The sequence below is a fragment of the Ambystoma mexicanum genome, chromosome 6p (genome assembly GCF_040938575.1).
Source record: "Ambystoma mexicanum isolate Mex_15411 chromosome 6p, UKY_AmexF1_1, whole genome shotgun sequence".
In the NCBI taxonomy this organism is placed as follows: Eukaryota; Metazoa; Chordata; class Amphibia; order Caudata; family Ambystomatidae; genus Ambystoma; species Ambystoma mexicanum.
Window position 1 is genome coordinate 145,089,665 of NC_090935.1, and position 11,402 is coordinate 145,101,066.

At 48.1% G+C, this 11,402-nt stretch overlaps 1 protein-coding gene across 2 annotated transcripts; it reads left to right on the forward strand.

The window, feature by feature from the left end:
* Positions 1-958: 958 nt before the first annotated feature.
* On the forward strand, positions 959-9,653 carry RPP25L (ribonuclease P/MRP subunit p25 like). Of its 2 annotated transcripts, none has more exons than XM_069626831.1 (2): positions 959-1,061; positions 8,909-9,653. In XM_069626831.1, the coding sequence occupies exon 2, from the start codon at positions 8,920-8,922 to the stop codon at positions 9,478-9,480; it is 561 nt and encodes a 186-aa protein (XP_069482932.1). In that variant the 5' UTR covers positions 959-1,061; positions 8,909-8,919; the 3' UTR covers positions 9,481-9,653. The 2 variants fall into 2 exon arrangements, with proteins under 2 accessions (XP_069482932.1, XP_069482933.1); XM_069626832.1 differs by having other exon boundaries at positions 985-1,069.
* The last annotated feature ends 1,749 nt before the right edge of the window (positions 9,654-11,402 follow it).

Genomic DNA, 11,402 nt, shown 5'->3' on the forward strand with positions numbered 1-11,402 from the left:
TCCAGACCCCAAGCTGCCCCCCTCCGATCCAGACCACACTAAGATACTCCATCCCTCCATTCCAGACCCCACCAAAATGGCCCATCCCTCCCTCTAGATCCATACCATGTAGCCCCATCCCTCCACACACCAAGATGCCCAATCCCTCCCTCTAGACCAATGTGCCCCATCCCTCCCCAGACCAATGTGCCACATCCCGCCCAAACCACACCAATGTGCCACTATCCCTCAATACAGACCCACACCAATGTGACCCTATCGGATCCCTCCATCCACACCAAGATGCCTCATCCCTCCAATACAGACCTCACCAAGATGCCCAAATACTCCATTCAGACACCACTAAGATGCCCCCATTCCTCCATTCCAGATCGCAGCAAAAGACCACCTCCGATCCAGTCCCCAAGATGCCTCCATAGACCCATACCAAATCACACTCATCGCCCCAACTGGCCCCCTCTAAAATCACCCCATCCTACCCACTCTTTCATAGCTCTCAACCATTTGTGTTACAAAGGCGGGTGAAATCACCCGACTTTGTTTTTGGCGGGTGAGACGCCCATTGAAATGAATGGGCGTGCTGGAGGCTTGGCGGGTGAGTCAGCCTTTTACAAGGCGGGTGACACCCGCCAAAAGCGTGTGAGTTGAGAGCTATGCTCTTTGTGAACCCAAACACACACTCTTCAATGAAGAGTCTTCAATCAACATTAAAATCCTTTAAATTAGTTCTCTAAATTGGCCTTTTTTAACCCCCCCCCCCCCCTCCCCCCTTTTATCAGTTAAACGCCACCATCATTCATTGTTGCTTTTTTAGCCCGCCATAGTTGCCATGTTGAACAGCTGAAAACGATGTTGATAAATGTAAAGCACGCACGTTCCGAACGCGCCTGCGGGCTGGCAGCTGCGCTGTCCAGTTTCCCGCTCAAGATGAAGTAGAACGCTGCGTGCGTGGTAGCGGACACAACGTGCCCAAAGTCACGTGGAGAAGCGTCGGCGGCGCGTTGCTAAGGTCCGTTTCTCAGATGGGGAACTAGACTCCGACGAACATGGAGTTTAGGCTGGTGAGTGGGTAGGTTCTCAGGTCTGCCTTGATACCGCTAAGTGAAGGCTTAATCCAGCAGTGCATCGAGTCCCTTCTCTTAGAGCAACAGCCTGCCTGCTGAAAACAGCACTCCCACTTCACATGTTTTTCCTAAAATATACCCTTCAGTAGACGGGCAGGCTTTTGAAAAGACAGTGACACGAATTGGTCAAAAGGGATTTTCTCGGTTCAGCTAATACTGCGCAGCCCTGGACCTTTTACCCCTGCTTTTCCTGTGTTTATTGTGAAGACTGCGATCGCACCAGCCTCCCTTTTAGCCGTGCGAATCGTGTGGTGCTTAAGCACCCCAGATGGTCTACACGCCCACATCAGGTGGATTGGAACTAGTTACACCCCCTCAAACTGTTTGCTCCCGGCGGAGCCTTCAGTTCCCCACTCATTTTCAGGGCGATCTCTTTGGAACGCTTATCTCCCACCTTCTCCCCTGCCACCAATAATGTCATTTCACTGTTCTTACAAAGTCCACGTTGGTGTGTTTAATATATCTAGAAACGTGAATGCAACGCACTTCAAAGCATAGAGTGATGTTCAAATTATGCAAAACGGCAGACATGGAAATGCTCTTGTTTCGGGCTTCAATTACCCGTGTGACTATGAGGTTACCAAGTAGACCTAACCCTGACATCTGTCCATTCTGGGCCCAACACATCGCTCATTCCCTTTCTCCCCCCCAGAAAAGTGCAGAATGAGTCTTGCTTTGTGTTTTGGCATAAAAAGGCAGCAGATTTATTTTCACAATATCATAAAACCATACTGCACACATTAGTGGAAAACTCTCAGAAGATGCGGCGACTGCTCCGTGTTCAAATAACCTGCTTCCCCCTTTCCTTCCCCAAGAGTCCAGAATAGGCCCAACTCTCCCAACCTTTGCGTCCGAGCCTCTCCTGCCTCTACATGCGCTCCTGGGCGGGGAGAGTACCGTGTCCTTGGGGGAAGCTGAGCCCTTGTTGTCCCCCCCCCCCAGACGCCCCTGCCGCTTAGGCTCCCAAGGGGCGCTGGTCTGAGAGGAGCGAAGACCCTTCCGGCTTTCTCCTGGCTCATCTGGAGTCTTGTTTCTTGTTTTTGTTCGGCCAAACACCGCCACGCCACAGGTGGGTTACCGCCCACCGTGGCTCCCCCTCTGCTCCTCTCCTTACATTTCCAGGATTTTTGTGCATAGCTTCCAATAAACAGATCCATTCCCCATGGTGCTCAGTGCACTCCGTCCTTGAGAAAAATATTCTGGAGATTTCAAGTCAATCATGCCGTGCCTGATCTGCCCAAAGCCTCTGCCCCTGCAGAACTTCGCCATTGCACAATTTAGCTTCTGCTTAGACTTCTCCACTGCCGCGTGATTATCCGCGCCTCTCCATTCCGGTCTCAGGGTTATCTCGGACCGTACAATTTCTGTTTCACCCAGTTGACCTGCCAGTTCCTGTAATGAGAATGAGACATCATTTCCCGCATTAGCGCCCCCCTTCCCGGGTTTGTCAGGTCGTTACCACCCAAGTATATGACCAAAATGTCAGTTTTTTTGCTGCTTCTCCAGCAACTTGCGCACCTGCCCCCGCAGTTGTGGCCTTTCCATTCCCGGCACCCCGTGCCACGCAATCCTAAATTCGCCGGCCGCCGGTTCCTCCTGTTCTGCTGTCCCGCTTGCTCCAGCCCTAGACACAAAAGAGAGTGTCCTAACACCCATACCGATCTCCTTCTCCTCCAGGCTTCCAGGCTGGTGCTAATGGGATGACAAGGCGGCAAGTTAATTTATAGTTTTCCGGTCTGACGTACCTCTTAGAACCCCCGGACCTTTATCTCACACTCTGCCTAATTTCCACAGCCCTTAGGCCTATGGTTGCGGCCCCCAATCCACTTCTCCTCGCTCTGCCGGCCCCTGCAGTAGTTACCATGTTGGCCGTTCTGCCGGGTGAAGTTGCGCTTCATATTCTTGTTACCATCTCAAAACCAACTCGCCTTTTACATCACTCTACTCTCTTGCTGATTGCCTGCCCTTGTCATAATTCACCAATCTGATCCTGACTGGCAGGAACCAGGCCGTTCTCCGTTTACCTCGGCCTCGTTTCCTTCTTCTGCTCTTCCAGTAAGACCAGGCTCACCAGCCGAACTCCCAAAGTCAGCAGACCCGGCCACCCCAGGCTAGGCCTCTTTCCCCTTCAGGCCACCAACTGCCCTCCATCTTTCACTTTAAATAGCATCCTACTAAACCTCTGTTACCTATCCACTGCATCCTCTCCTCGTTACCTGCTCAATGACCCCCCGAGGATGGAGTAGGGGGTTCTGCTTATCTGTTCTTGAAATCCCGCTTCCAAAGGCAACCCTGTACCCCGGCGTCCTGCTCCTATTCCTCCTTGTAGCCTATAATGCCTGCCAGATGACCCCCAGTCATACCTTCCCCACTCTTGCTGTCCCTTACGTCAGGCACCATGCCAAGGAACCTTGCTTTTAGCGTTATGATGTTCAGTCTAAAGCGGTCCCTGCGCCCTTCTATAGCAATTGGATTTGCTTCCATACTGACTCACTCTGGCCACTGAGAGGGTCATCTTTTCCATCATCTCTGCATGCTACCCATGTCGTATAAATCTGTACCTGTAGTGAGAATATGCCTACTATACCGATGTACCCCTCACCTAATCCATACTCCATGAGGCTTATCTACAATAATAATATCCTCAACCTCTCCTTGATTCCTCGTTAATACCCACAGTGTGTGAGATGACCGGCTAAGCCTGTCCCCACCTAGACGTAAACCCCATTCCTCCGGGGAATCTAAAAGCAGTTTCACCCTCAAACGATAAACCCCCAAAGTCTGGTACCTTCCGTGGTCCTTTTTGCGAATTTTCCAACAAACTATCCTGCTACAATAACACATCCACCCGTATCTCAAATGGGTATTTAATTCACACCCCCGCCCCTTAACACAAGCGGCCCGGCTGCCATACCATGTATTCCAACGGCCACTCCTTTATGTTCTAGGGACTATGTATCCGCCATGAGACATGTATGTACCCTTGGTCCCACACCCGGGCAACAACCCACAAACGTCCCTTAATATCCAAACCTGATGCTGACATTGCTTGTACATTGCCTTGCAAACCTTTCCCCCCAAGAACACCGGGCTGCTTTCCTTGGGCCTCCCCCTATAACACTTCCCCATTGCATGCATGTCACGATACCACCGTGCCTGTATGCTGTTGCCCCCGACCTCGTTTAAATGCCCTGCGTAGCGTGCCGGCCATTGGGGTGGGCTTAACACGTCCCTCACTCTGGGAGCTGCTTTCTTTGCACTATTACCTTGACCCACTACTGAGGCTGCTACATCAAGTGTAGTGTCTGGCATCCTCTTCTCACATTTGGTGCTCCATAGTGTGCATATTTTCGTTGCATCAGCCCTGTCCCAGAATCCCCACAGCCAGCCTGAACACACTCAATTGTACCCAGTGCGACTCGTTAATTGGTGCCATGTTTCCACTCTTTAGTTGACCTAGTGCGCTAACACTACCTTGACTCGTCCTTGCCCCAAAAGCCAACCGACCATCCCCTTTGCACAACCACTTGCATGCACACTGGCCTCGCTAAATAACAGGAGCACACTGCCCCCTGTAAACATATTCATGTGAGCAACCCAACTTTAGTTTGTTTGTATTTCCTTTAAAACGCGATTATGTTCTTTCAACCGGATTCGCGCCCCTGTTGCCTTGCGTGGTCTTGCTTCCAATACCCTCACGTTGCGCCTGCGTTATCGCCGTCAACAAGGAGGCCCTCACCTCAGAAAAACGCAGTTGCTGCATTTGTATGTATGTTGCAGCTACCAAACGAGTCAAGTAAACATATCTACGTGGGTGTAAAACTGCGCTGTGTCCCGCCGATCGAAGCCCCATGGTCCTCCTTTACCCTGCAATTCGTGCCATACTCCAGCCGAAAACTGTTGCACAACTCGGAATGCTACCTGAAAGAGTGCTAACCGAAGCGCGCACTGTACCGTATACCACGGCCCCATTGCCCTCTTTCTTACAAGCATTTCGTAAATACCTCGTAACATACTAGCTCAGAAAACATGTCCCCAGCCAGTACCCGGTCCCTGTAAAACTTATATAGCATGGGAGAGAAATAGGCCTTCAGCATCTATGTCGATCGCACGCCCTACCCCACGCATTAGCCACTACCTATGCGCAAGCCGCACCCCAGATGCCACCCTCAGCCTAAAACATCACTCCTACCCACCTTTTATTTTTTTGAATTTTTTTTTTGGGGGCGTCCATGCCGTCTCCTTTGCATCTTCACATATTGAATACCATGCTGTTGCTGCAAGCATAAATCCCTTCTTCAGCAAGCTCTGAGCTATGCCCTTATAATTACACCACTCGGTAACGACTTGTGTGTATGCGCATTATAAATCCCTTCCTTGCAATCACCGGAAAATTCATGTAAAGCAACACACCTTGGCCTGTGTACCCGCGAGTACCCTTTCATTTGTGACCGTACCTCTGCACCACTCTGCAAAAGACGCTTTCAACAAGTTGTAAAGGTGTCCCTCGCACTCGCGGAGGTCCTTATCTCCGCCCAAATCTGTAACCCTTATACCTTAACATTATAAATTCCTGTTTATAAGCGGACTAAAAAAGGTTCAGTGACAAACCAACCGTGTCCTGAATGTTCACGGCCATTTGGCTTTCATCCGATGCATCGCACCCAGCGCAATACCTCGCCATCCCGCGTACAAAGACCCGTACCAACTGCTTCATGTACCCCAAATTGCTCTGAATAAACCCCCCCTGGGATTTGTCTGCAGCTACCTTTCCAGCAACGTGGGTGATATTAAAGCCACATGACTCGAGGCTTACACTGCCCATTTGTTACCATGGCCTCTTATGGTTGGGGATGTGCGCCACTGTTTGTATAAAGGACCACCCTAGCCAATATGCAAGTTAAGCCCAATCCCGGCCGGTCCTACCTTCTAATGCCACTACCGACTCCTACCCCTATTAAAAATACATCTCTCATGCATATAATGTAAACAACGGGGCAGCCAACTGTACAATTCAAGATTGCTCACCCATATTTTCTACCCAGCCCTGTTACTGCTGGGACCAATCGCACGCCCATAAGTGTACTGGCCTTGTTTGTCCACAGCCTTCTATGTCGAACAGCGCCCCTGCGCCCTTCCCTCCGTGTACTTGTGGTACTTAAAACCACTTCCGACAAAACAGGCCCTGCTGCATAGCGCCCCACAATGTGCCCTTTTACACATAGTCTCCCATTAAGCAATAGCATGTCGACTGGCCTTAGCCGCCCCGCAATCAGATAGCAGTAGAAATGAAAACGCTGAGTTCGCAACCTAGCTCTTAACATCATGCTAGCAGCCGACCAGAGAACATTGAAATTGTCAACTAATATCTCGGCCCAACATAAGCTGCGTCCAAACCAGCAAACTCGACGTCTGACTGCCTCGGTATGAGATTATTAAAATTGCCATTAACGGCATGTAGTTGAAACCCAAGCCGCGTCTTATATTACATTGCACCCAGTAAACCACGTGCTGCGCGGCGTCCTACCACGCTTGCAATAAATGAAGACATTCTTAAAATAACAATGCTCCATCACATCAAAATAACAGCGTACATTCCCGTTTTGTAAACCAGCGCTTCGCCAGGCTGAGAACAAACCCAGCCTCCGACGGTTTGTCGCCCTCGTTTTGCAACCTCTTTTGTCCCGCGCCATGCTTACAACCACTTTAGACACCGGTCTACCAAGAATGTTTTGCCTAACATCCCCTCGGGAGCCTAGCTGTTCTAAGAAAGTTTTTCATCACACCACTCGGGGGCCGAATTCACTGCAAGCCTGCATTGCCCTCTGAAAACCTGGCCCCAGCCCCTCTGCATGCTCGGGGAAAACCTCAAGCTCATCACACCGGACACGAGCACCGGTGTAGCAGAAACCACCCTGGGCCTGCTACTAACCCCTCTCACCTTCCCCTTATCCCCCACTGCCACCCATGCCTTGGCCAGTAATCAAAAGACCCAATATTCAAACAATGTTCACAACCCTGGCGATTTTAGCGCGGTTTTAATTAACAATGTTACCGTGTAAACCCAGTATCCAACAATTTGGAAGCCCCTGGCAATCTTCGCGCTGCTAAATAAACACTAGGCCCCTTCGCCTTTTCAGCCAGCGTAAACATTCGGCCAGCCCCGCCGATATTCCACCACACCAAGCAGCCGCCGCCGCCTCCTCCCACCGCTAGCACGTTAAGGGCAGCCATAAAACGTATAAACCCCTTTACGACATCTCTCAAGCTAACGCTCTGTTCCCGACTGTGCACGGCTCGCCCTTCCATATTACCATATTCAGGTTCCATGCCCTTGTTGCTGCAACGGGACCCCCTCCTTCACTGGAACCGGCAATCCTTCCGCTCCTCCTGGAACGGAAAACAGTACCCCGACCGAGTCACTGGAACCAGGAGCGAAAACGAAATCTTCTTCTCTGTGTAAGCGGGCGGGCGTCCTTCTGCTGCGGCTGGATGCTGTCTGCAGTAAGGAGCCAGCCCGCTATAAAGGGGGTAGCCCCTCCCCTTTCTTTTGTTTGCCGTTCGCGGGCTTTCCCTGTCTCGCAGCGCTTTTCCTTTTTCGCTGGCTTTCCCTTTATTCCACCGTGCTTTTGGCTGGCGCCTCCCCTTCTTCCCAGGCGGGGGAGGACAGGAGGAGGACACCGCCCGGGTTATCGGGGTGCCTCCTCCATTTTGCTCTGCTCCATTCGTCGTCACTGGCATTCCTATCATGTTCTGACACTGCTTGGTGGCCGTTTTGCTAATCGAGTGCTCAAAGTATTTTTGGTCATAACCAAGGAAAGGGAACAATAAGTGTTAATTGTTCCCTACGATTTTGCAGCATTATATTTGGGGAGACCTTGCATACTCTGCCATATATACTTTAGACATCCTAGATCAGCTCCCCTATTTCGGTACAACTACATCTCTTCCAGGAAGGGGGCAGAATTTGCACTAGTGAGAAATGACTCATTGTGAATAAGAAATGGTGTGCTTTGTGTACGTTTAGAATTGTGGTGTTGGGCAGAACTAGAGTTCTTAAAAAAAAAAAAAACGTAGGGGGACTCTGACGTGTACAGACAGAGGGTGGCGACGTCACAGGCAGTGAATGTAAAGTGAAACACCTTTGCAGATTTCATTTTAGGGTGTTTTTCATAACTCAAGAAAGTGCCCAGGACAAATAAGCATTTACAAAGATAACATGTTTTCTGAGAACATTGCTTCCTAAATAGAAAAGGTGCACAGTTTTTTTTCTTAAAATGTGAAAGAAAACATACCTTGTACAGCCACATCTGGCTGTGGTCTCTTGTCTTTGAACTGCGCAACGTGTCTTTGAATCCCAGACACAATTCTCTTTATCAAGTGGGGAGGGCACATTAAAAACATGTTTTAATTGAAAATACACAGACTGCGTCCAGCCACTGAAAACATTAGGCAGACGCTGTCCACCCACGTGTTTGCTCGAATTGAGCCCTGGTATTAGGTGACTTTTTTGGGCTAGCTGGTAGCTTGCAACTTGGCGTTTTTACCTCTGTTACAGGTATTTTTATTGAGCAGCCATTACCATTGAGAGGACAGGCAGCGTGTACGATCCTGTACTTTCGAGCACACTATGATGGGAGATGTCTAGCAATGTGTTACACTGGTGGTTGATAGATTTTCCGTCTGTGTACAAGTTCTCTACTTTTCTCTCTGAGCTTTTTCTATCTCTACTTCACACATAGGTTTCTCGATTTATGCATCACTGCTTGTTTTTTTTTCTCCAGGTATTGTAAAAATGGAGAATTATACAAAGTCGAAGACCGTGGAGAAGCCCATGCCCCTCCCTTTCCCTGGTCTACCCCCTGATATCACTCACATGAAAGTGAAAGACGGTAGTAAGATTCGAAACCTGATGGGTTATGCCATCGCTAAAATGGAATCTGACGCAGTGAGGCAAATCCTCTTCAGTGGAACAGGCCAGGCGGTCAGCAAAGCAATCACTTGCGTGGAAATTATGAAGCGCAGAGTAAAAGGTCTCCATCAGATCACCAAACTATTCTTTTGCCAGATTGAAGAGATATGGGATCCAATTGTGCCAGAGGTTGGCTTAGAGGGCTTGACTGTAAAGAGAAACCTCCCATCTATGTGTGTCTTGTTGAGCAAAGATGGTCTGGACACACAGGAGCCTGGGTATCAACCACCAGGCTGCTTTGACACTTTGTGGATTGCATCAATGAAGGAGGAAGAGTCACTTGGACAGAAGAAAAGAAAGCAAGGTGGTGGAAGAGGTGGCATCAAAGGCGGCAAGTATGCTCGTCCTGCAAGAGGACGTGGGGAAGGACAGAAGAAACCTTAATGATCATGCAGAAGACAAAAGGAGGCGATCGTTTCTGGTTTTTGACCGTGCCTTTTACAAAAACCTATTTTTTGTACAAGTATATTGACAGCCAAGAATTAAACAAACTCTTATTGCGAGCACCATCACTTCCATCAATTTTTTAGTAAATAAATCAGCTATCTGACAGAAAATACAGTGCTTACTGCTCATCTTTTTTGTTTGCAATTTTTCATTTTGGTTATGTGTTAATGTGCCTTTTGACAGAACATGTTTTATCCCTGGATTTTATCTCTTCTTTTGAACACAAAGATATAACGTTTATCATGACAGTTGTCTCCCAGCAAGCCTGTTGCTCATTTCAAATCCTATTTTACCAGTTTGGCAAGTGTTCGCATTTATTGTTAGTGGATGCTTTTTGATATCACTTTGTATCAGGGACTTCTCACTCAGTGCAGCACTAATGGTGACCAAAGAGGCAATTCTGTGAAAAGCAGAAATGTGTTGATATTTTGTTCTGTAAGAAGATTCAATTCAACACTACAGCTAAGTCAATGTCTAGTCTAGGATACTGAATGGAAACCCTTATTGATATATCTTTATGTCCAGTTCATGAGTTCTGGATGACTACCCCTATATAACACCCCTCTCTTAGAATCCCCCTGACCCCACTGAGCCAAGACGTAGTTCTGTTTTGCAAGTTTAAAAGGTTTATTTGAGAAATAAAACAAAATATAGATACCACGCTTTTATAATAAATTAATAATCGATATCGCCCTTATAAATATAATGTTAATCAACAATGGGTAATCTGACACTAGCACACTTCTTTATAATCAATGAGGAGTTAGTATAGGATGGATCAAGTAGCAAAAATACTTTTATGATTTCAATGGAAAAGCAATGAGGAATAAAATGCAGTACAGAAATACTTGAGATGATTTTAGCAAAAGATAATAAAATCACTTTTTCTCTGGCAACTCACCCCCCTCCCCTATGCAATGTAAGACATGTAAGTAGATGGAAAGAGGAGCACACAGTTCTCAGGAATGCAATCAAATACAATACGAAATTCAGTCCCCCCCCCCCCCAGCAAGCTTAGAGAAAACCGGTATGAGTTTTAAAACACAGGCCCAAGTGCTTTGAATGTGGTGGCAATGAAGTGAGAAATATGCTGAAAATGCTTTTAATTCCCTTTAGGAGGTTCAGGGTGAGTGAGAGATACTTGGGATGAGTTCAGGCTCACTTTAGCAATGATTCAGAGAGGCCAACACATTTTTAGCAAGGAAAGAAATGACTGCTGATGGTTTCACGTTGCTGGATTTTTAACCAAATCGCAAATCGCGGTAAAATTCGCGAGTGCGTGAATCGTGATTGCGGAAAAAGTATAAGGAGTAGGAAGTTCTAGGCTTGTTGGAAAGCCTAGATTCTAAGCTTGCAGAGGAAAGTTAATCCAAGTTCGTAGCCCAAACGGTTCCAGAGATGTGAACGATTTTGTAAAGGTCGTTTTTCGGATTTAAAGTCAACTCAAAATGACAGGTGACAGCTTGCAGCTTCAGAATTGACAAGTGACAGTGGTGCAGTTTTACAAAATGACAAGTGACAACTTCTAGGAGGCAGTTCTGGTTAGATTAAAATAGTTTGGACTAGATTTTTTTAAACCAAGAGCTTATTTCTGTCACAATCTGACCTAAGTACTCCCAATATATTTTGGAAGGACTGGACCTCATCACGGACCTGATCAATCAGGCTAGCAGCACTTCACAGCGATCTGTCTCTGGGTCTGCGGTTCTGCACGGTCTGGTCTGGTCTGTCCAGATGCAGCGGTCTCTGCACGGCTCCTGGATCTCTGCACTGGTCCTGGCAAAAGTTCTTGGCAAGGAATTCAAGCAGCTCGCCCGGCTGTGAGTAGCTTGCAATGATTTGAGGCCTGCTGCAGAGAA

Coding starts and splice junctions, on each gene's coding strand:
- RPP25L (XM_069626831.1), top strand. CDS start 8,920: ATGGAGAATTATACAAAGTCGAAGACCGTGGAGAAGCCCATGCCCCTC.